At 40.1% G+C, this 26,084-nt stretch overlaps 1 protein-coding gene across 1 annotated transcript in view; it reads left to right on the top strand.

The window, feature by feature from the left end:
- The window catches only part of LOC109674355 (broad substrate specificity ATP-binding cassette transporter ABCG2-like), a 55,431-nt gene that overhangs the window by 11,418 nt on the left and 17,929 nt on the right, over positions 1-26,084 (top strand). The window contains exons 5-10 of the mRNA XM_074041778.1: positions 6,284-6,343; positions 7,478-7,592; positions 8,135-8,287; positions 10,694-10,830; positions 23,814-23,965; positions 25,513-25,617. Of these exons, the coding sequence (XP_073897879.1) occupies positions 6,284-6,343; positions 7,478-7,592; positions 8,135-8,287; positions 10,694-10,830; positions 23,814-23,965; positions 25,513-25,617 (722 nt within the window). The remainder of the gene's footprint in view (positions 1-6,283; positions 6,344-7,477; positions 7,593-8,134; positions 8,288-10,693; positions 10,831-23,813; positions 23,966-25,512; positions 25,618-26,084) is intronic.

Here is a 26,084-nt window from a genome sequence, read left to right on the forward strand (position 1 = left end):
ACCATTTTCCTCTTTGTGCTTGATAAGTATTATAAGGGGGGAGGCACTCTGATATTAATCTAGAATTCTGTTCCTCATTAAACTTCCTCTTACCAGCTTTGGCCTCCATTGACAACACTTGTCTGAGTTAGCTACCACAGGGGTAGCTGGGAAAGGGTGCCTTTCCATTTTTATCATCTCATAATTTTCTTTCTACTAAGAGGAAGTAACTTCATTCATTGTCTCTTCTTCATTTATTATATAGACTCATGGCCTCATATTTTATTCAGTAGCTTTCCTTAGCAATGCATGATTCCTGTTTATCTTGATACTCTTATGGTTCTTGATTTGGTTAGTGGGAGAACTTTCAAAGTGAGCTCCATCCTCCTTTGTTTCTTTAGTGTGGGAGGTAATTTTTTATATTTTTTCCATTGTATTATAGGTATCTAGCTTGTTTTTGTGTTGTTACTGCCATTTTTTTCTCTTCCCTGAGCTATATTTATTAATGAGACCTCAAGAGCAGCCTGCTCACAAAGAAGAGCCTCAATTAAAAGTGGGAAATATATTTATCCAAGCAGAGGTGCAATTCACAACATAGAAACATAAGAAATATGAAAAAGCAAGGCAATATGACTTCTCCAGATGTTCTCAGCTCTTCAATGACTGAATTCAATGGTGGTGAAATGGCAGACAAACAATTCAAAAGTCCAAATTTAAAAATGATCAGTGACTTTGTTCAGTGTTCTTTTTCATCACTGTAATTCAATATAGTGCTTGAATTTTTAACCAGAGCAATAAAATAAGAGAAAGAAATACAAGGGATATAAATCAGAAAGAGAAGATGTCAAATTATCCCTATTTGCAGATATGGTAATATATTTACAATATCCTAAAGACACAGGCAGAAATCTCTTATATCTCTACACTTTCAGTAAAGTAGCAGAATACAAAATCAATACATCAAAAATAAGAAATTTCTGTGTACCAATAATCAGCAACCTAAGGAAGGAATCAGGAAAGTAATTCATTCATAATAGATTAAAAATACTTAGAATTAAACCTAAGCAAACAGTTGAAAGACTTGCCAAAGGAAACTATAAACTGTTGAAGAAAGAAATTAAAGAAAACCCTAGAAGATGGGAAGATGTCTCATGTCTATGAATTGGCAGAATTAAAATTGTGCTATTGCTATATTATTGAAAATGATCTACAGATTCAGTACAATCCCTATCAAAAACTCCAATGGTATTCTTTACAGAACTAAAAAAACACAATCATAAAATTCATATGGAATCAAAATGATCCCCATAGCCCAAACAATCCAGAACAAAAAGATAAATGCTGGAATTATTCCAATACTTGGTTTGGAAATACTACAGAATCATAGTAACAAAAACAGCATGTCACTGGCACAAACACAGGCATGTAAACAGATAGAATGGAACAGAGGACCCAGAATTATATACATACAGCTATAGCCTTTTGATTTTCAGCATAATTTCCAAAACCAGACTCATTGTAGAACACTATAGATCTCCATCTCTCACTCTTTATAAACATGAATTCAAAATGGATCAAAAACATTAATTTAATACCTGACACTTTAAAATTACTAGAAGGAAATATATGGGAAACACTTTAAGGTGTTGGCATGACTTTCTGAAAAGGACCCCAATAACTCTAGAAATAATAGCAAGAATGGACAAATGGGATGCACTAAATTAAAAGACTTCTGCACAGCAAAGGAAACAACAGAGATAGCCTATAAATGGAAAAATCCTTTGGGAGTTATTCATCCCACATGGGATTACTATCCAGAATATACAAAGAACTCAAAACATTAAACCTTAAAAGAATACTCTAATCAGTAAGCGGGCAAATGAGCTGAGCAGACAGTGTCAAAAGAAGAAGTAAAAATGGCCATTAATGAAATGGAAATGTTTGACATCTTAGGTTATTAGGGAAATGCACATAAAAATGACACTGAAAGTCTATCTCACCTTAGTCAGAATGGCTATTATCAAGAAAAAGAAAATAACAAATGCTGGAGAGGATATGAGAGCAAAAATAACCCTTATACACTGTTGGTGGGAATGTTAATTAGTATAGCCACAATGGAAAACAGTATGGAGGATCCTCAAAACCATAAAATAGGCCTACTGTGAGGTCCAGCTATATCATTTTTGGAATAGCTGATTCCTCCAAAGGAATCAGCATCAACCTATACTAGAGAAGCCTAGGAGCCTGTGAATGCATGAATGGTTAGAGAAAATGTACACACACACCATGGAGCATTATGAGCCCTAATGAGGCACAAAATCATGGCATTTGTAGGAAAATGGGTGGAACTGGAGATCATCATGCCAAGCAAAATAAGCCTGACTCAGAAAGTCAAGAACTGCATATTTTCTCTTGTATATGGAATCCAGGGGAAAGAAAGTGAAAATGGAATGGGAGTATTCAGGAAGAAGAAGAGGATCAGGGAGAGAGATGAGAGAGGGTAATGGGAGGGGAATACGAACATGTTATGAGTCAGAATGAGGCACGACCACCCAAGAAAGACTTTAAAGGAGAGTCTTTATTAGCCAGCTGGTGACTGCCCTGACCAACAGGTCATTGGATCTCAGAGCAGCCCCATTCTGACTGTTAGCAGGGTTTATAAAGGCAAAAACCATGTCCTGTTTGACAATTGTTGAGAAGCAAGGTAGCCCAGGTACAGATGCGAAACAATGGTTGTTAGTTGACAACCGTTGCTAAGCAAGCTAGCCCAGGTACAGAAGTGAAACAATGGCTATTAGTTGCCATTGCAAAGCATAAGTGAACACAATCAACACAACCATTTATCTGTATCCTGCTTTGGCTCCATCTTTTTTCCTCGTCTCTATGGGAATCAGACCTTTCATGAACCCCCTTCAGCTTTTAAGCTAAGGGGGCACCTGATTAATGGCTTCCCTCCAGACACCTGATTAATGGCTTTCCTCTGGCTAAGTCTTTTAACCATTTCAAACAAAGTATGTTTTATGCATGTGTGAAAATGTCACAATAAACCCATTGTTTTATACAATTTATATACACTAATAAAAGACTGAAAAACCTGACCGTCATTATTCTTAATATACTTACTGACTTCCCAGTCAAATTTCATATTCCCTAATATAAGCATCTGCCTAGTCTCCACTCTTCTTTGTAGCCCACTTTGCAGCCCATGTTCTTGGATACTATCTAGAACTTCCATCACCTTCCTACTGAGAAGGGAAGGGGAAGTCTAACAGAAATGATTCACACATTTGAATATGGAAAATGGATAGAAATATACGTAAGTGTTCTCGCTAGTTAGAATATTTCTTTTTCAGTAAGTTGTTGTTTCTTAGGTACATTTTTTTATTAGAAACATTTTTGTTTTCTTAATAATAATTCTCATTTACAAAAATGTAGAAATTCATTTACTCAACAAATTCAAATGGCCACTAGGTGCTTGGTGTTATGCAAGTTGTTAGTGACCCAAGTAAATCCTGTGTTCTTAAAAACCTTGATTTTCAAAGGGAAATTCAGAAAACTAGAGCACTTTCACTGTGTCATTCTACTGTGAAAGAGTAAAAGATACAACAGAAGATCTTAGCCATGAATTGGAGGGTTGAGGAAGTGAAGGGAGATGAGCCAGCTCCAAGAATGGCCTGCCTTTCCTGTGTCTGTAAATAAAATAAGACCAAAGGGTTGGCCATTATCCAATCAAAAGTAATAGAAATGACATGGATTGTTTGGGTACGTTTTGTTCCATGTATTCAGTGTTCATTGTGCAGCATGTAATAGGTGAGAGAAGAAATTAGCAGTGGTCACTGTGTCACAGTTGGTGATAGAGATGTTTTATAATACAGTGAAGGAGAACTTCTGTATCTGAGTGCTGTAAAGCAATTGATATGAATGGGGAAGGGATGTGAATGATTATAGAAGGGGTAGGGTAGGGTGAGGAGACCAGGGAACTGTGGACCGTAGATAAGAATGTTCCTGTAAAGGACCAGATTGTAAATATTTTCAGCTTTTGGGCCATATATCATGGCCCTTTTGTAGCACGAAAGCTATTACAAACACTCTATGAACCAAGAATCCTGACTGTTCCAATCACATTGTTTTTGAAAACAGGTAACAGGTGACAGGCTACAGAGTGCTGGGCCCTGGAGCAGAATGTGAGCTCTAAGAGGCTACAACTTTGATTTTTCATTTTTTATCTGCTTGTGTTGTCTTCGTCTCTTTCCCATGTTCTACAGGAGTGTCTTATATGTATATAGCAGACACTAGTAATTGTGTTGAGTGATTGGAGGGGAGTTAGCCCTTACTCCACATTAGAACACTTGTATTTGTGGTGCAGCATTTTTAAAACAATAATGCCAGGTTTAGTGTCAATGCAGGCCAACACATGGGCCTGATGTGATCTGGTCAAATCATCCTAGGTTTCTTATATTTTAATTTCTTGGACAGAAAACCTAAAAAGGTGTTCTGGAAATAAAGCCTCAGTAATAGGCTTGTTTCTGGTCATTTGGAAAGCAATTATTAGGTAACTATGAATACAGAAGATGAATCTAGAGACACAGATAGATGCTCTATGAGACTTTTCCAAGTTAGTGGGATTTTTTTGGAGTGCTGGGGATTGACCCCAGAATGTCACACAGGCTAGGCATCTGCTCTATCACAATCTTTGTATTACAGGAAAATTCTTGAAAAGAATTAGATTCTTCTGTGTTACTGCTTACTCCAGGTTTGCAAAATTCTCATTGTATTTTTGTCATGGTTCAGTGAGAGGTACCTCAGTTAATGAGCAAAGTGATAGGAACATTTCACCTCAGTCCCTACCAACCATTGTATAATTGTGTTAACTGAGGTACAATAGGCAGTAAATGCTGAGGTCTTCTTGACCTCATGGAGATGTAAGTGCTCCAAGAAGTTTTTCACTCCTGATAATTATGTAATCACAGATGGACCTTTCTGTGCATCACTGTCTGAGAAGAAAATAGCAGGAAGCTTTGACCTCCCAATTGGATTAAACTCAGTTTTCACTGTGGAAGCCATTTTGGTCTTTTTACCAATTGTAAAGAGAGACTGCACAGAGACCAATATTTTGGACAGGTGAAGTGAAGTCAGGCCTCTATTTTATCATCCATATGCAACTGCGCTGGTCCTGCTCTTAATTCTCCTTTTTTCCAGTTCTTCTACTTAACCATCCCACCTATAACCTTTAGAATAGGCTTCAAAGTGTTTTGTCTTCTTGGATCTCAGCACAGGTAACATTCCCATAACTATGTTCCTCTTTCCTGTACTTTCAGAACATTCATCACCTTCACTCATATATTTAGTTTGCTGAAATATGGTGTCCGTACTATGCCTGTACATCCTTAAATATTGCTCACTACTTGGGGGATGTCCTAATGCTAAGTTGAGCATTTTTCCAGGATGCTTATTAGACACTTGAAGGAAATGATCTGTCTTAAGGCTGTGTGTTTTGATTTCATAAATGGAGATTTTCTTTTCTTGAGTGCTAAACAGTGGTAATCCTTTCCTATTCCTTGGAGTGCTTCATTCAAGCCTTTGGATTTCTACTTACCATGAGCTAGGCATCAGTGGATCATGACTGTAATCCTTGCTACTCAGGAGGCAGAGATCAGGGGGATTGTGGTTTGATACCAGTCCAGGCAAAGAGTTCCAGAGACCCTATCTTGAAAAAAATCCTTAACACACATACACAAGAAAGGACTGGTGGAGTGACTCAAGGTGTAGGCCCTGAGTTCAAACCTCAGTACCACAAAAATACTGTGCTTATTTTTGCTCTGATTAGATTTTATTAGTGAACAACTACTACTGATATCCTATGAACCAGTGATTAATTAATTGTGTAGAACTTGACTAGGTAGCAAGTGAGAGATTTGGAGATACTGATCATCAGGCATTAGTAACAAGCAGTTCTGTACTTGACACTGGGTTAAAAGGCCGATTGCAATGGAGATTCTTCATGAGAATCTTTTATTTCAAAGGCCAACGAAGGTTGAATGTATCATTTTCCAAAAAGGGTATGTGGTGTTGAAATAAGTAAAAGGAATTAGGAGGGATCTACACCATTTTTCTTATAGATACCAGTGATTGACGTTCTTTGTATGCTACACTTCTATTCCCCAAATATTTTTTTCTTTAATAGTTCGCACTTGTTTCTGTGCACAATTTCATCAACCTGCACTGAATATATTCAGTATAGACTCTAAATTGATAGAACTCATTTAAAGTGGAACAGTAAATCAGTATCCTTTTGTGTTTACAGTGGGATCATGAAGCCTGGCCTCAATGCTATCATGGGACCCCTAGGTGGAGGCAAATCTTTGTGAGTATAACAGGAAGTTTAAGTGAACCTTTTCGGTGCAGGTACAAGATACATTTTTTTTTTTTTTTTTGTGAAACTGGGGTTTGAAACGAAGGCTTCATGTTTACAAAGCAGGCATTTTACCATTTTAGCCACACTTTTAGTCCATTTTGCTGAGGTTATTTTGGAGACATGGTCTTGCAAAATATTTTCCTGGTTTGGCTTCAAAGCACAATCCTCTCAATGTCAGCCTCCCAAGTAGCTAGGATTGCAGGCTTGAGCCAGTGACACACAAATGCAGGGTACTTTTAAATATTGCTTTTACATGAGCAAGTGTTGGTTGAGCATTTTCTCTGTGTCCAGTCTGATTCTAGGTTCTGTGGATAACATGACATAGGGCTAGTGTGTGGTTTTGTCCCAAGGACCAGGAACCCCTATTAGGTCAGCTTTTCTAATGGGACTTGATAAAGTGATTGGTGTACTTTGTTGGGCCATATTAGGAGCTAATGAGCAGAGAGAAGAAGGAGATAATATTAAAAGTAGGGAGATGAAGCAGAAGGTCTAGAGATGGTGTGAGTTTTAGATAATGTAGCACATTGCCTGAATTGGGTACTTCAGTGTCAGCGAGCAGGAAGATCATTTGGCAGGTCTGGGCTGGATAAGCTGAAGTTGTTTTGCTTTTATATTTTTGAATAGTCTTATAGTACTTAATGGAAGAAAGGTGAGGATAAAATATTCACATCTATATATAAGCATTCATGTCAACTTTTTATAAAAGCATTTTATATAAGACATATCTAATATATATAATTATTTATAATTTTATAACTATATATGTAATTATGCATATAAATGTAAAGATAATTAGATATAAGTTTACAATTATAAATAACTTTAGTTAAGCCATATACTTTTTTTTTTTAGCAATTACTTTTAAAGCAGGCTCTTTCAACACATCCCAGGGTGTCCTCACATTCATGACCTTCCCATTTCAGCTTTCAAATGCTGGATTTACAGTCATGCACCACTGTGCCCAGCTCATAATTTCTCGACTAGTTCATATTCTAACACAAGCAGAATCTGGATTGTAAGTAGCTGAGGGATATGGACTATGTTGAATGGAAAAACCCCATAATAATATAAGTTCTTCTATAGGTTGTTAGATGTTTTAGCTGCAAGGAAAGATCTACATGGATTGTCTGGAGATGATTTCTTAAATGGAGCACCTCGACCTGCCAATTTCAAATGTATTTCAAGTTATGTGGAACAGGTAAGTGTTATTGGGTTTTTGTTTTAGTTTTCCTGTGTTTCTGGGTGGGCAAGTGACTTGGCTTCCACATGATTATAGGACAAACTCATAGAACCAGATTTCTCTACACCAGTTTTCATAATCTCCTCTTAGGGTGAGGATGGTATTAAAGGTAAAGGCATAGGATCTGCAATATGACCCTTGTAGGGTGGTTGTAGTAATTCTAGCTGTTAATCATTCTAAAATGTACTACTGCTGTCCTTCCTGCCCTTGCTTCACCTTTGTTCTCCTCCTAGATGTCTTTGGCAAATCCTTGTGCAAAGGAGTGTGGAAATGTTGGTAGTAGTTATCACAGTTATCTGTGTTTACAGATGGGGGTAAAATTATTCTATTGGGATCCGCAGGTGTGTTATGTGGAATTACTGCACTTTTTAGTGTTACAAGTTCACCATTAGGTAGAACTATAATTATTTTTATGTGTTAAGTCACATATACTGGAGTGATAGGGATGGTCACAAAAAAATGCCTTGATATGTGTCACTGAAATTCTATTTTGCCTTAAGGATGATGCTGTGATGGGCAGCCTGACAGTGAGAGAAAATTTACAGTTCTCAGCAGCTCTTCGGCTTCCAACAACAATGACAAATGATGAAAAAAATGAACTAATTAATGTGATCATTAAAGAGTTAGGTCTGGATAAAGTGGCAAATTCCAAGGTAATGTGGGAAAGAAAAAAACAACTGATAGAATCATGGGCAGGAAAATGGGACCTCCAGACCTCCCCCTTATAGATGTCATAACCTTCATCACAAGTTTCCTATAATGTGTGTGTAGCAAGTGAGTACTTTCTGTAATGAAGAGAAAAGGGACTAGTTCCTTAATAGGAAGGTGGAAATTCAGCTGGAAACACAACAATGGTTGAAATCTAGGCATGGAATATGGTCTAGTATGGAAAATCCCTCCCCACATGGCCTTTTCCACAAATCTTTCCCCACCCTCATTGTTCAAGTCATGGCTCACTTGATTGATGTCCTCGCACTAACTTTTTTCTTCCTGGTTTTGTCTTTCCCTCTTTAGCTGCACGTCTCCCTCTCTTTCTCCAGGAGACTTTTCCATTGCTTTTTTTGAGATACATATTTGGAACTGAGAAGTGGCAAGAACCAAAGAACTCTTGTTCTGCATGTTTCACTTTTCTGTAATTACTCTTCCAAAATTATATTTGGCCACATTAGGACTTACTTCTTACTTGTTCAGTGCTGATTTATTTTTCTCTGGCCTTTTTTTTGATCGTTTTTTCTCATTCTCTCCCTCCCACCCTCCCTTCTTTCCTTTCTTCTGTCAATATTCATTTCCAGACTCTTATCTGCCAAGTTCTGTTAAGCTTTAGAGATAGGATTGTAGGGAGAAAGAGCGGTTGATGTAGCTCCTCCTTTTGTGGGTGTTCCCAATCAGGAAGAGGAATTGAGGTGAGTGAGTGAACTTTCAGTTGACCAGCACTATGGAGGTTACTGAGCAGACACTGAAGCATCTATGAAAAATGAGCCATTTAGAATGAAAGGCTGTGGTGTAACCCCTGTGATTCCCACTGTAGGCAATAAAGAATGGGGCTTCTACAGGCTGCTGGCTCCCTGGTACTTGTGATGGTCTTCCTGTGAAGAATATTTTGGTAGGAATAACTCAGAGACTTCACCATTTACCACTCATTTTTTGTTGTTCTTGTTTTTTTCCTGAGCAATTGAGGTTTTTTTGCTTGGCTTTGCCTGTCTCCTTGATTTTGTTTTTCCCACTAGGAACTTTCATTTACACTCTTCAAATTTTATTAGTCTTTGCCCTGTGTTGCCTTCTTAGATTTTCATGGATGTCTTAGGATTCATGTAATCTAATTAACTGAGATAATTTTAATATTTTTATTTTTCATATTTCAAATAAAACAAATGTAAATATTCTGATTACTATAATTATGTGATTGTCAGATCATAAGTAAAATCATGTAATTACTAATACTGTTCACCTAGATTTCTCATTTGTTCAATTCTTATCCAGTAGTTTCTACCACTATTTGTTCCTGAAGTATTTTAAAGAAAGTCATATAATATTTCACCTTGAATACTTACTCTGCATCTGTAAAAAGAAGCACCTTTGCCTACCTTGCCTGTAATACCATTATAGCTAACAGAATGACCAGCATCTTCACATAATCAGAATGTAAATCCCATATTCATTCACATTCTCCAAATTGTCTTCATGTGTTCTAGTTCAGTTGATAACAGGAGGGGTTCAAGCATTTGACGATTTTCTCCTCAGAGACTCGATTTCACAATCATTTCCCACTTCCTGCCTCCCCTAAACCTTCCTACCTCCCTCACCACACCAATGACATCCACTAATTGAGATTCAGCCAGTTACCCTGTGGAACATCCCACCTTCTAGATTTGTCTGGAAAGATGAATCAGGAATTCCTTTGTGAGTTAGTGTATAAACAGCATCAGCTTTGAAAGCCTTATGGAGATTAAAAAGATTCGAATACTTTGTGGTAGAATTTTCCTGGCTACGAGTCTTCTCAGGGATGTTTTGTGGTGTATGAGGGTACTGTTATAAGACTAATAAATAATAAATTGCTAAAGACACTTTCCATTTCTGTGCCTGTCTTTGTTCGTTTATTTTTTTTGAGAAGGGTCTCACTGTACTGTCCAGGCTTGCCTCCATCTCATGATCCTCTTACCTCAGTCTCCTTAGTGATTGGATTATAGGCATGCACACCACACCTGGATTCCTCCTATCTTTATCTCCTATTTTACATTACAGTTTCACTATGTCAGGGTCTTTCAGGTTTCTAACTTCATAATGGGAACCTAAATGCTTGACTTGACAAGGAATACAGAGGACTCTTAAAAGCATGGGCTTCATATTAGGTGTTACCACTGAACAGCTTTGATTTAACCATTGGTTTACTTATCTGGCAAAGAGAAACCTCCTTTTTCTTCCACATATCCATTTTTAAGTTGTTCTGAGTAGTAAGGATAATGAGACAAAATGTCTCTTTCAGGGTAGTCATACCTTACTTCACCAAATATGATGACTCTGGTTGTACTTATTGATAATGATAATAAAATGTCTTTTAGGTTCGAGCTAGTGGAGAAAGGAAAAGGACTAGTATAGGAATGGAGATGATCACTGATCCTTCCATCTTGTTCTTGGATGAACCCACAACTGGTTTAGACTCAAGCACAGCAAATGCTGTCCTTTGGTTCCTGAAAAGGTAAGTGCCCTGGGAGATTTTTTTCTTTGATTTATTAAATATTTGGTAACTGGTATATACCAGGTATTCTTAGTGTGGTGGATTCACAAGTAAATAACAGAAACACTTCCTTATTTTCTAGAGGGAAATAGTCAATTAACAAAAAAGTGTTATCTGGAAAGGTGATAAAAAAGCCAGGATCCACTGGTACATGCCTGTAATCCTAGCTAATTTGGAGGCAGAGATCAGGAAGATTTGGTTCAAGGCCAGTCAGAGCAAATAGAAAATACCCAACCCAAAATAATGCTGGAGGAGGGGTTCAAGTGGTAGAGCACCTGCCTACAAGCATGAGTCCATGAGTTCAAACTCTAGTACTGCCAAAAAAAAATCAAAAGGAGAAAGAAAGATGATACAAGAACATAGAGGCAGATGCTGTGGTCAGGTGCGGTCCCATTCTAAACATGAGGTCTTGAAAGTCCTCAAGAATGTGATAAGTGAGCTGGGAGTGAATAAGTTAGACTTGCCTATGTCTGGTAGAAGAGAATTCCAGTTGGGAGGAACAACCAGTGACTCTAAGACAGAGCATACCTAATGTGTCTGGATATTAAAAAGAATAAAGGGAAGAGAATCCAGTGACCTGAAAAATGGAAGTTGTGTTCTTTCAGAACAAAACACCACAGACTGTGTGGCTTAGATAACAGAAATGAATTTTTGTAGCTCTGGAGCTCTGGAAATCAAGATGTCAGCACGGTTGTTTCTGCTGAGGCCTCTCTCATTGACTTGGAGATGACTGTCTTCTCCCCCTGTGTGGGTCTGTGTCCTTATCTCCTTTTAAATGGACCCAGCCCTATTTAGGACCCACTCAGTGGCCTTGGTTAATCTCACTTACCTGTCTGACATCTTTGACTCCAAATGTTGTCACTTTTTGAGGGATTGAGCATTAGCATTTCGACATATGAGTTTTGGGAAGTCATAATTCATTCCACCAGTTCAAACTGATAGGAGGTGGAGTTGAGTTGGTGGCAGATCTCATAGACCTGGTAGGCCGCTGTCAGAACTATGGCTTTTGCTGTCTGTAGAGGACTGGGAAGCTCTTTAAGAGTTGTAGACTTTTAAAGTAATGGCAGCTGTGGAGAAGACTGTTCAGTTGGGTCATGGAGAGGCAAGGACGTCAGGAAGGAGGAGGGTAGGAAAGATGGTGTCTTAACTAGACACCATCATGTGACCAGCATGACCAATGGACATAGAGAGAGGTGAGTGGGTTCTGGATTTGTTTTGAAGATAGGACCAATAGGGTTAGATTGGGAATTGGACCTAGGGTATGAAGATTGAGAGACTGACTCCTAAGATCCTAAGATTTGGGGCCTGAACAAGGAGAAGAGTGAAGTAAAAAAAATGGCATTACCTTTCACCCAGAAGGAAAAGACTGTGGCAGGAATGTTTATAGGAAAAGTTCAAGAGTTATGTTTAGATTATCTTCTATAGAATTAGTAAAAACTCATTTCAAACGGACAGAAAAGTGTCAAGAAGAGTAGAGAGAAAGCCCCATGCCTTCACCCCAATTCTCTGTTGTATTTCACTGCACTTGCTACCCCCCAACCCCTTCCTGTTGCAGACACACCTTCTCCATGGCTTCCCCTCTCACTCGCTACCTTGCTTCCTCTAACTGCATGCTGCTGTGAGCAAATGTATGCTAAGAGAGAATTAAAGGGAAGGTGGAAAGATGAAAAAGGATTTAGACTTCATAAATTTGAGATGTTAACAACACATATAGTGAAGATGTCAAGTTATGCTGTGGAGTTCAGGTACTGTGCTAGAACAACTTCAGGACATTTTGTAATCTGTTACTTAACTGTAACTGTTTAGTAGGGAATGATGAGTTGATATAGAATACCATAATTATTTATGTTTTTCTCTGCATAACACATAATCATTTCACTGTGTAGCCCATGCTGACCTTGAACGTTCAATCTCTCCTCTCCACCTAATGGGTGTTGGCATTAAAGTTGTGTTCAACCATATCTAACTCCTAAAATACTTTTAATAACTGTTTTGAGCAGTGAATTTGTTTTTCCTACTGTAAGTGTTGATTCCTATGAAAAGGTAATTTATCACTCTTTTTGCCATGAATTCAGACAAGAGATCAGCCCTTAGAATATATTCATTATGGGAGAGGGGAATCGTAGTGACAATTCGGATTAGATTTATATTGTAGATTACTTACATTGCCCCCATCGTCTCTCCCACTCAGCCTACTCCCCACCCCACTTAAAGCAATTGAAAGAGGTTTTTTAGTTTTGTTTCATGTAGGTACATGAAGCCCATCAATCATGTACCATAACCTTGATCTTCCTTCCCCTTCCCCTTCCCACCACTATCCCCCTCACACACTGTGCCTATTTCACAGTCCTGGTTTTCATTATTACTATTTAGGTTGCCATTCAAAGGGGTGTCTCAATGTATGCCCACTGTGGGTGGCTTTACTTTGGTCTGTTCAATCCTTTTAAATACTCTCCCTTACCACTTTACCTTCCACACCCTGTTTTTTAACAGTTTCCAATATACATCCTTATATCCTTTGCCTTCACATCTTGTGGTATGCAATATTACTGATGCTCTATCATTCTCTTTTCCTTTCCTTCTTTCCCCAAGTTCCATAGAGTAATTCCACTGTTACATACATGGTCTACATCTGAATATGATCATGCTTGTTTTTGTGTATATGTTTATCTTTGGATCTATCTTCCACATATGAGAGAAAACATGTGGATTTTGTGTTTCTGAACCTGGCTAACCTCACTTAACAGAATGTCCTCTAATTTCATCCATTTACCTTCAATCCCCATGTCATTATTCCTTGTGGCTAATACTCCATTGCATATATGTACCAAACTTTCATGATCCATTCATCTGCTGGAGGGCATCTGAGTTGTTTATATAGCTTGGCTATTGTGACTAGAGCTGCGATGAACATTAGTGTACAGGTGTCTCTACTGTATGCTGACTTATGTTCCTTTGGATAGATGCCCAGGAGCAGTATCATTGGGTCATGTGGCAGTTCTAGCTTTAGTTTTTTGAGGAGTCTCCATACTGTTTTCCATAGTGGTTGTACTGCCTTACATTCCCACCAGCAGTGTAGAAGGGTCCTGCCTTGCCACATCCTTGCCAGCATGTGTTGTTGTGCTTACCCTTGATTATGGCCATTCTAATCGGGGTGAGATGAAATCTAAGTATTGTTTTGATTTGCATCTCTTTTCTAACCAGGGAAGTTGAACACTTCATGTATTTACTGGCCACTTGAACCTCTTCCTTTGAGAATTCCCTGTTTAATTCATATGCCCATTTCTTCACTGGGGTGTTGATTCATCGGGGGCTGAGTTTTTAGAGTTCCCTGTAGATTCTGGATATAATTCCCTTATTGGATGAGTAGCTGGTAAAGATTTTCTCCCATTCTTTGTACTAATCTTCAGTCTGGTGACTATTTCCTTTGCTGTGGAGAGCCTTTAGTTTGATGCAGTCCCATTTGTTCATTGTTTCTCTTAGATGCTGAGCCTTTTGAGCTCTGTTTATGAAGTCGTTCCTGATACCTGTAGGTTCCAGTGTATTTTCTACTGCTTCTTGGAGTTGTTTCAAAGTTTCAGGCCTTCTCTTAATGTCTTTGATCTACTTTGAGTTGACTTTGGTACAGGTTGAAAGACAGGGATCTAGTTTCAGTCTTCTACATGTGGATATCCAGTTTTCTCAGCAGCATTTGTTGAAGCTGTCTTTTCTTCATTGTGTGTTTTGGGCTCCTTTGCCAAAGATCAGTTGCTATAGATGCATGGGTTTATGTCTGGATCCTCTATTCTGATGCATTGGTCTTCCTGTCTGTTTTTGTGCCAATACCATGCTGTTTTTATTGTTATGGCTCTGTGGTATAGTTTGAAGTTGGATATTGTGATGCGTCTAGCATTGGACTTTTTGCTCAGACTTGCTTTGGTTATTTGAGGTCTTTTGTGTTTCCATATGTACCTCACAATTGTCTTTTCTATTTATGTGCAGAATGTCATTGGAGTTCTGATAGGGAATTGATTTCTTTTTGTAGTATGACCATTTTCACAATGTTGATTTTACTGATCCATGAGCACTGAAGTCTTTCCATCTTCTGATGTCTTCTTCAATTTCTCTTCAGTGGTTTATAGTTTTCATTAAAAAGGTCTTTGATTTCTTTCATTAAATATATTCCATGATAATTTATTGCTTTTGAGGCTATTGTAAATGAGATTGTTTCTGTGATTTCTTTCTCAGTCTGTTCATTGTTGGTATATAGAAAAGCTAATGATTTCTGTGCATTAATTTTGTATCCTGCAACTTTGCTGAAAGAGTTTATGATTTCTAGTAGTTTTTTGGTAGAGTTTTTGGGGAATCTTAGGTATAAGATCCTGTCATATACAAATAGGGATAGTTTGACTTCTTCCTTCCCTATCTGAACCCCTTTTATTTATTTCTTGCTCTTTTCTTATTGCTCTAAGAATACCAAAGCTATATTGAATAGGACTGGAGAAAGCAGGCAGCCCTGTGTCATTCCTGACTTTAATGGGAACAGTTTCAGTTGTTCTCCATTTAGTATGATGTTGGCTCTAGGTTTGTCATATGTAGCCTTTATTGTTGAGGAACATTCTTTCTATTTCTAGTTTCTTCAGAGCTTTTATCATGAAAGAGTGTTGGATTTTGTGGAAGGCTTTTTCTGCATCTATTGAGAGGATCATGTGGTTTTGTATTTGCTTCTTTTTATATGCTGTGTTATGTTTATTGATTTACATATGTTGAACCATCCTTGTATCCCTGGAATGAAAACAACTTGGTCATGGTGTATGATCTTTTTGATGTGTTGTTGAATTCTGTTTGCCAGTATTTTGTTGAGAATCTTTGTATCTATATTAAGATATTGGTCTATAATTCTCGTTTTCTGGTTACATCTTTGTTTGGTTTCAGAATGAGTGTAATGCTGGCTTCATAGAATGAGTTTGGTAGTGTTCCTTCCCTCTCTATTTCCTGGAAAAGTTTGAGGAGTATTGGTGTTAGTTCTTCTTTAAAGGTTTGGTAAAACTCAGCCATGAATCCATCAGGTTCTGGGCTCTTCTTTGTAGGGAGACTCTTTATTACTGCTTCAATTTGGTTGCATGTAATAGGACTATTTAGGTGGTTAATATCTTCTTGGTTCAATTTTGGTTGGTTACATGCCTCTAGGAATTTATTAATTTCATTGAGATTTTCCAGTTTACTTAAGTATAAGTTTTCAAAGTACTCTCTAATGATTCTCTGGATTTCTTTATTATTTGTGGTTTTGTCCCATTTTTCATCCCTGGTGCTGCCTGCAGAGTAGCAGGTTATAACTTTCTTCCCCTCAGTGGGGAATCTGGTGTTCTCACTCTTTGATGACGAAGCAAGGACTTTCTTGCTGTTGGGGACAGTAGAGAGCGCTGGGCCTCTGTGCTCTGTGGAGAGGGAAGCCTCTTGGCACCAGCAGAATAGCAAAGCCTGAAGCCTGGTGTTCACTTAGGTGTGTGGTGACAAGCTCCTGACACTGAGTAGCAAGTTGAGGGTACCCATGGGGCAGCAAAGCCAGCAGGCTTGATTTCTCTGGTGCCCACAAGGCAGCAGGGGACCTGGGTCTATTTGCATTGGGGCATGGGCTTCTAGGAGCCACAGTAGCTGCTGCAGGCACCGGGAACCCAAGTCTGTAGATAGCACAAGCCCTTAGGCTTGCTTACAGGTGCTGGGCTACCCAGTACCAGCACTGCTGCAGATGTGGGGGATCCAAGCCTTTGGGGCAGTTGGAGTTCTGGGGTCTGACCTCCCTCAGGGCTTCAGGGAGCACATTTCAGTGGTGCTGCTGCTGGATCAGCTAGGGAGAACCAAATCTGTGAGCAGCAAGAGTTCTGGGGCTTGATTTTCCGCACAGGCTTTAGGAGTGCAGTTCTATGGTGCTGCTGCTGCTCAGGAGAACCAAGTCTGAGGGCAGCATGTGTTCTGAGGCCTGATTTCCCACATGGGTTTCAGGGAGAGCAGTTCCATGGCTCTGTTGACTGCTTGGCTTAGGAGAACCAAGCCTGTGAGCAGCGGGAATTCTGGGGCCTGATTTCCGGCACTGTTCTGTGGTGCTGCATCAGGGGAACTGAGCCTGCTGGCTTGCATCTTTTGTTACCAGAGGAGCAGTGGGAGCTATGGGTCCTGCTTACACAAGGGCACTGGTGTCCCTTGCATTTCAGGGTGAAGGTAACAGGTCATGAAGTAGTGGGGAGTATGGAGCTCGAAGTTCCTATGTGTGCGTGGAAGCAGGACTTACCCACCAAGCAAGTGCTAAGTGTTAGGAAAATGCTGCACATCACACACAAAGGAGGCTCACAAGTGTTATCTCATGTCCAAAAGTTTAATAAGCAGGGTGGCTGGCCAAGAAAAGGAAAAGAAAAATGGCACAGCCACTGCTCTTGGCGGGTCTGGTCTTAAGTAGCATTTGGGGGAAAGCAAGAACAAAGGATGGTCTTTGATTTGCAAAGGAAGAGACCAGCTGCAGGAGCAAGGTCTCAGGCAAAGGGAGGTGGCAGGAGATAAGGAACAGTGAACCTTAATCAGCAGAGGACAAGACTGGCTGCTGAAGCAAGATCTAGGGGCAGGTAAAGGAAGGGGGGTGGGAGATAAGAAACAGTGGGTTTTGTTTGCAAGGAGTGAAACCAGCTGCAGCTTAGGCTGCATAGAGACAGTTCCCATCATTCCCCCATTTTTTGTTTAATAATGTTGAAGGTAGGAGCTGAGGATCAGGAATTGGGGTGAAGTATCGGTCTCTTTAGCTGCTTCTTGCTGGCAGGGGGTGTTGTATGGGGCAAGATCCTCAGGTTCCTATGGCATCCTGGATGGGGCTTTTACACTAGTTTTTCCGGGCAGTTTTGGAGAGGTTGATATCCCTGGAGGTACAACTGGTTAAATTTTTGATTAGCAATAGTAGACATGTAGTATGATACAAGGGAAGAAGCTTAAGAATAGGAGAGCAAGAAATATAGGCATTAGGATGGGCATTAGCCAGGAGAACCACTGTAAAATGTTGTTCCTTAAGAGGTGCTGCCACTGGGGAATCCCATTGAGTCTGACAGCAATGGGTGCCATGAGAATTACCAGGTGAGGGCTGGTCCACCAAAGCACCAATGGGAAGGGTAGAAGATCTTTTAGGAGAAAAAGATCCCCTGGTTTAACAGAAATTGTTATAGGGTAGAGCAGGATCTGGTCTGTATGCTCTTTGAGAATTTCCCTGAGAAGGTTAAAGTAAGGCAGGTAGTCAGCCAGAGGAGCAGTGTCTGTTGGAGTCAAGGTTTTGAAGAGAAATGGGTGGCCATATATTATTTAAGACCCAAATAGGACTATTAGGAGGAGCATAAAAGTTGTCTTGCTAAGGGACTGCATACCTAGGGATCTAAAGTTTGTAAAATCCTCTAACTCCCAGGAAAGCTCTAAGCCGCTTTTATGGTATGGAGAAGTGGGAAATGGAGGATTGAATTGATTTACTCATGACTTAGGGAGTGAGTCTGTCCCTTTAAGAACACACCTAGGTAGATGACCTGAGGGAGTCATAATTGAGCTTTTCCTTAGAGACTTTGTATTCCCGGAGGCCAGAAAGTTTTAAAAGGGACTCAGTTGCACTGCAGATAAGGGGCTTTGTGGCTCTGCGTTGAAGAAGGTGGCCTCTGGGTAGTTCCAATCCAATAAGTCTGTGGTTAGGGCCTGTCCAGAAAGATGAGGGCTGTCTTTAAATTCTTGTGGCAAGACTGATCAGGTTAGTTGTTATGAAGTGTTTGTGGGACCTTTAAAGGCAAATAGAGGCTGGCTGTCAGAATGCAGGTTAAATGTAGCACTTTTGGATAAAAGAGAGAATTAGCTCATCATTTTACATAAATTGACCCTTTTAACTCTATAAATGTTTGTACCATATTTAGATAAAGTCTAGATACTGAACACAGTTATAAGGTGGTCATTTAAGAGATCTTTGCATGAGCAAATACATAAATGAACTCTGATTTAGTAGTACTTAGTTTGACAAGATCAACAGAAAATATAAACAATTTCTTTGTAAAATCTTTTTCTGTAATGGTTTTTTGTAGATGTTACTCAGAGCAGAACAGTATTAAGATAACTTTGTTATTTTATAGACATAGAGAATTTGATTTTGTTTGACCTGACCCTAAAAATCTTGTAGGCAACTCTTAGATTATATTTAACTTTAATTTTATTACATATTGAAGCTTATTATTATACATTTTTGAAACTTATTTAGATTTTATATAACATACTTAACCCTTTGATGGCTTGCCTTTATTCCTCCTATTTGAAACAATATTTAGGATAAACCCTTCTTTATAAAATCCTTTTTTATCTAAAAACAATTTTTTTAACTTCTTAAAAAATACATTTATTACCTATTTATATCTCTTTTAGTTGTTTATTTTGTACCTTGTATTTTAAAATTAACTTTTATAAGAATTTTAAATTTATTATAGGAGGTGAAGTAACTAATTACTTGTTTTTAAGGAATTTATGATGGGCGTAAGGCCTCATCGTCCCTCAGGCTTGAGGGGATATTGTTTTGGGTGTGGAAACTGTGTTTTTTGAGTTTTATTTGAGTAGGGAGGGTCATCAAGGCTTGCCCTACACTCATCTCATCAGTTTACACTGTGGGATCTATTTGTTTCTGAAGGAGGGGGCAGCAGAGATAGCTGCCTGGGGGAGGAGAATTTGAGTTTTAGTTGAGATAGTAAATCCCATCCCAGCAGGGACATTGGAGTTTTAGGTACTATGAGGAAAGAGTGACAGAGAGGAGGTCTCCCCAAGAGCAGGCCAGAGGCCGGGTAAACTAGATCTCTAGGGGCTGGCTAGATTTGTCCTGAATGATAACTTTGTTATTGGACTGGGGACTGGGAGAGAAAGATAAGATAGAGAAATGGGCTCCACTTTGTAGGAGGAAAATGATCTTTCACTTTTTTACCATGATGACTACCCTAAGGCTCCAAGAACTGGAGCGTGGACAGGAGGCTGGGACCCATCAATCCATGGGAGGTGGCACCTCTCCTCCCATCTGGGGGGGGAATTTAGACCTCCAGTGGTTACCTTTGCAGAGAGGACAGGGTCCTGGTTGGGGGTGGGGCTGTCTCCTGGGCTGTCCTCCTTAAGCATTCTCTGAAGAAGTGCTCCTCCTGTCCACCATGGTAGCAAACTTGAGATGTAGGCCCCAGTCAGGTGAGGGCAGAAATGAGGTCATATCTCTTATCTTTCTCTTTGTTAGTAACGTCTCAGGTTTAACATACAGATATGGCTAGTTGTATTAGTTGATCCAATGACTTTTTTCCTTCAGCCATAGACTGAGTTTTTTACAAATATTAGGGGCTGACTGTTAGAAATTTATCTTTGAGGAGAACCTCTCTCACCTGTGACTCTGGGTCCACTGTGGTATATTTTCTGATAGCCTCCTTAAGATGTTGTACAAAGGTAAGGGGATTTTCTTTTAGGGCATTCTGTAAAGCAAAATTGTTATTTTACATTGACACTTGATACTCTGGAGGGCAGGTCTTTGAACTGTTCTTCAAATGAGGAAACTGGTCTAGGTTAAACTACTTTTTTTATTATGAGATGGCTGAAGTGGCATTAATGACAGCTATCTTTTTATTATTATTATTATTATTTGATCTAGTAATGTTGGGGAATTGAACCCAGGACTTTGTATATGCTGGGCAGACATTTTCTCATTAAGCTACTTCCTCAGCCCCAAATATCTTTTGTCTTTGGCTATGTTGGATTTGAACTCAGAGCTTTATGCTTGCAAAGTGGCACTCTACTGCTTGAGTTATATCAAGTCCCTTTAGTGTGGATCAGTTAAGGGGACTGTCTGTGCCCCTATAGGTAGGTATATTTATTTTTTCATTTTTAGGCATCATTAGTATTGGGACTTACTGTAAATGGTAATTATTTTTAACCTGACTTGCCTGGGCTAGAACCCATTTTATTTTTAATGAGACAAGAGTCTGGTTTAGTAGAAGCATAATATCCTTTTATGTTAATTGAAAGGTTTGGACCTCTTCCTACCATTACCTGTTGAAGGGGTGAAGCACCCATTAGGATGTTTTGGATATTGGGGTGGCTTAGAAGGTAGGGCAGAGGGTGGAGCAATAGAGGTGGGCCTTGTCATTGATGAGGGGCTTTTCTGGTCCTCCATTCCATGTTTATCCTGTGCCTTACAAAGAATGGTTAGCGTTTTGAGTATCTAAATAGTAATTGTGGAGCCAATCTGAAATGAAAGAAAATTTGTATAGGGGACCTCAGTTTACTTTTTTTCCTTTTATAGAAAAGGTCTAATTGGAGTATGGTATTATAATTTAAGGAACCCTGTGAAGGCCACTTCTCTTGGTCACCCAACGCATATTGAGGCCAGGCCTCAGTACAAAGCTTCCAACATCTACCAGGGAGGGGAAGGCAGACAGAGACAAAGGACACGCAGTGAGACCATGGAGGAAGCAGAAAAGGTGTCCTGACATCTTAGGTAAGGGAGGGGAAGGCAGAGCCTGGAGGCATGACACACGCCTGAGGGATTAGCCATCACCTGTGTCTCTAGGTCGCTACCATTGACTGGTACTGGAACATTTTCAGCAGCACAAAACCTCCATTCTCAGGTTGCTGTCTCAGGAAAAAGGGACATTAGACAGGAGGAGGGAAGAGAAGCAGTCATCAGATGCCATAATTAAACAAGACTCTGCCAGTGTAGCATGAGGCGTACTGAATAAACTTGGGGATTGGTCTCAGCCTACAGGGAAGGGCATGAGCTCCCCAGAGCCGGAATCGCTGTGAGGCCAGAGTTGGCAAGGAGTGGCTTGTTTAACTCCATGATGGGAAAGTTTTTCAGGAAGACAGGAAGAGACAAGCAGCATGAGCAGTATAAGAAGTCTGTTTACATGGGGAAGGAGGAGGTTAGGGAGAGGATTTGGTTTGTTGGCAGGGTCGAAGAAAGGGAAGGTTTCAGAGTCAGGGAAGTTAATTGGGGTGTTTATGGCCAGAAGGACTTGGACAGCAGAGCAAGAGGTGCAGAGAGAAGGCTTAGAGTGGAGATAAGAGAAGTTTGGACATAGGGACTTTCCTTTTACTTTTCAGTGCGTTCACAGAAGGTATAGAGGTCCCTGAGAATGTTAGGGTCGAGTGTGCCATTTAGTGGCCATTTAGAGTCATTTTCCAATTGGTATTGTGGCCAAGCCTGATTGGAAAGAAAAATGAGGTTTTTTGCCTTTAGATCAGGTGAGAGACATAGGGGCTCAAGGTTGGCCAGTAGACAGCCCAGAAGGGTGTCTGAGGGAATTTTGGAAGGTCCAGTGCTCATGGTGAGACCCAGTCTGAGGAAAAATATGGCAGGCGTCCCCGAGATATTCCTTTCCAGGATGAAATAGAGAAGTGGAGGGACCCCAAGGGAACGTCTTCACTGAGAGATCACCCACGCCTCAGGAACCCGGTTCCTGTGCTGAGTGAGTTGGGACCTAGTACTAGGACTTCCACCAACTGAGAGAGAGAGACAACCATGACTCACAGCACGGCAGCATGAGGGAACTCACCAAAGGAGGACTGAGTAAATCAGCTGGTGGTGGGCGAATTACAGGAAGTGCACTGACCTTGAGGAGTGACCTGTGAGCAAGAGTGGTGATGACGGCACTAGTCTATGAACAGGGGTCCTGGCAAAGCAGCTCAGATCCCATTATGTTCATCCAGGCTTAAGGAAGGCAGCTCCCACCTATGTAGCATTGTCAGGCTGATATAAACCCTCAGCTTGGCCCCCCTATATAGGGGATGTCTGCCTTGTGGCCAAAGTAGGCTTGGGAGTGCAGTATGTATCGGGAGGGCATGGAGTCACTGACTGGGAGAGCAAGATCAATGCTGGAAGCTCACCTGTTCCTGGCCAATGCACCAAATGTTAGGAAAACACCACACATCACACACAAGGGAGGCTCACAAGAGTTATCTTGTGTCCAAAAGTTTAATAAGCGGGGTGGCTGGCCGAGAAAAGGAAAAGAAAAATGGCACAGCCACTGCCGGGTCTGGTCTTAAGTAGCATTTTGGAGAAAGCAAGAAAAAGGATGGTCTTTGATTTGCAAAGGAAGAGACCAGCTGCAGGAGCAAGGTCTCAAGCAAAGGGAGGTGGCAGGAGATAAGGAACAGTGAGCCTTGATCAGCAGAGGACAAGACCAACTGCTGAAGCAAGGTCTAGGGGCAGGTAAAGGAAGGAAGGTGGGAGAAAAGGAATGGTGGGTTTTGTTTGCAAGGAGTGAAACCAGCTGTGGCTCAGGCTGCATAAGAGACAGTTCCCATCACTAAGTAGTGGAGCCTGGAGCAATGCAGTGACTGTAGGGTAGGAGATTGGGAGTGTTAAGCTGAGAGTCATTCTTCCCATCCTTCCTGTGGTTGGTTGCTTCTCTATTTGCAGAGTCGGAGAGGGCTTTGCTTATCTCTGGTTATGGGACCCTGTGGGTGCCTTTTAGAGTTCTCTGATCTTCCTTTATCAAGGTAGTTAGTTGCTGCTGAGCAATAGGGATGTCAACAATGTGCCGTCTTGCCCTCCCCCTTCCTAGTCCATCATTCTTAAACTTGAGGGCACTTACAGAATACCTTGCGTGCTGTTAACAGCACAGATGCCCTGCATTCCTCCACCAAGGTTCTAATTCAATGCATGGGAAGATGGACTAGGAATCTGCTTGTGAAAAACATTGTAGTGTATTCTAAACTATTAATGCACCATCTTTAAAGAAACCTTAGTGTTTTTAATAAAAGCATTGAATTTAGGCTCCCCAATTATTAAGTAGAAAATATGAGATCAGATGAGACATTTATGTCAAAATCAATTTTAACAGGGAGCAAATGATCTAATGGCAGCAAAAAAATATTCTACCAAGAAATTCAAAGTTTGGATGTTTTAATGACTTTTTGTTTTCTCTGTTTTAACTTAGGAAAGCTAAGCGTGGATGTACAATCATCTTCTCCATTCACCAGCCTCAGTATTCCATCTTCAGGTTGTTTGACAGCCTCACTTTAGTGGCCTCAGGAAAACTAATGTTCCATGGGCCTGCACAGGAGGCCTTGGGATACTTTGAATCAGCAGGTATGGTTGACTTTCCTGTTGTTGGTGCTTTATTCATAGATTCCTGGAATAGAGCAGAGGGGTCGGTGGTTGTGATGTTTGAAGTTCACATAGATGTACCTTGGCTTCCAGCACTCTAAAACACCTTTGATCAGTTTGATATGAGAATTTTTGTTCCCTTTGGAGCACTCGCTATTGTTTAGGTCTCCTACTTCCTGCCCTATTTGAGTGTGCGTGGATGTGTCTGAGTGTGTCCGCTTGGCCTATGAATCCTCTATTTCCAGGTATTGTGACATTCCCTGAAAGCTTAGCAATGAACTGGACTCACAGTCAGGTGTTCTGTCAGTTGAACAGTTTGGAGAAGGCCCAAGCTCACTGTCTTCTTGACAATATTGGAGAGCAGGGTTTTCCATTTTTCCCTGGCTTGTAATCTTGCTCTGCCTTAATGATGAGTCATGGAGAGGCCACTGAATATTCTAGTGACATTAGATTGCACATTTAGTCTGTGAATAGGTCCAGTGACCTGTTAGTCAATGCAGTGGGTAGGCCTGAATCTGACTTTGATACATCAGCATTTCTGGAGGAGGTTCTTTCTATTTTAGATTGTATTATGTGATTTTTTAAATGTCTCATGAAGTCTGGGTCATTTTAGAGATATTTGGATATAATTAAAGATGTTTCCTCATGATCCCAAATACAGTTTGGAATCGTCACTCTCATCCTTAATTTGCTTTTTGTTTAATTGCTGTCATTTAAAAACATTCAAGCATAATGAATCTAGGAAGTCCAGGTGGGATGAATTGAAGAATCAGAGGTCAGGACAAGTTCAAATGATTGTGCTATAAGAAGCTGAGGTCGGAGTTCAGATGTGCCCTGGTGGCTGCTCTGGGGGTGTGTTGTTCATTTGTAATTATGGCAGCATGACAGGTAGTAACTGAAACCTTTGAATTACGTGGAGAAGCAATCATTTTTAAAATTTGTTTTAAATTTTCATACATTAACAATACAATGGGATTTCATTGTGATAATTCCACACATGCATATAGTATACCTTGAGCAAGATCACCCCCTCTACTACAGTCCTATTCCCCCTCTCCTACTTCCCTCCTTTTCCAAACAGTGGAGAAGCAATCACTGTTGGCATGTGCACTGCTGTTGCAGCATCCCTTAGGTGGAGTTGCAGAGCACAAGGAACCTGCACAGTGAATGCGTTTTTTCTTAGACCTAGCTTTGGGTTTATGAAGAAGCACTGAGAAGCACCAGAGCTTCAGTAGCTGTTTTGGGTTTCATGATTATGTATGATGTGTAAGGACATGTGTATGATGTTCTGAAGAATCTAACATTGGTGTTGTGTATTTTCCTTTCTTGCTGGGAGACAGTTGTTGAAATATTGTGTGGATCAGTATATAAAAAGAAAGATAGTAGTAAGAGGAGAGAGAACAAGAAAAAGAGGAGACCTTGTTAGAGTCTGTCTTCTGTAGCCTCACCTTTCTCACCCTCTGAAAAGTGAGTCCTCTTTATTTTCCCAGACCATCAGGTCTGCGACTTTGGGTTGCTTTCTTCAGTAGGTTATCAGTGTGGCACCCACAACAACCCTGCAGACTTCTTCCTGGATGTGATTAATGGAGACTTCTCTGGTGTGGCATCAAACAGAGAGGAAGAAGACTTTGAAGGTATGTGAATCTCTTAGCTCACAGATTTTTGGCTAGTTGATATTTCTGAAGCTTAACAGTGTGGTCTGTCATTGAGACATGGCTTTATGAATTCACATTAATGCAGCGTTCTGATTTGGTTGACAAATAGACTATTGTCCTTGAGTGCTCTTGGTGTTTTTTATTTAATTTATAAATAAAACCTATAAATATATGGTATTGTTAGTTTTAAAGGGAGTTTCAATTAAAAAATCAATATTCACTCTTTCTCTCTTTGGTGGGCCTGGGGTTTAAACTCAGGGCTTTGCACTTGCAAAGCAGATGCTCTACCATTTGACCCAGACTTCAGTCGATTTTGTGTTGGCTATTTTGGAGATGGAGTCTTGTGAACTATTTTGCCAGGGCTACCCTTGAACTGAGATCCTCTTGATCTCAGCTTCTGAAGTAGCTAGGATTATAGATGAGAGCCACTAGTGCCAGCTTTTCTT

The sequence above is a fragment of the Castor canadensis genome, chromosome 9, assembly GCF_047511655.1.
Source record: "Castor canadensis chromosome 9, mCasCan1.hap1v2, whole genome shotgun sequence".
In the NCBI taxonomy this organism is placed as follows: Eukaryota; Metazoa; Chordata; class Mammalia; order Rodentia; family Castoridae; genus Castor; species Castor canadensis.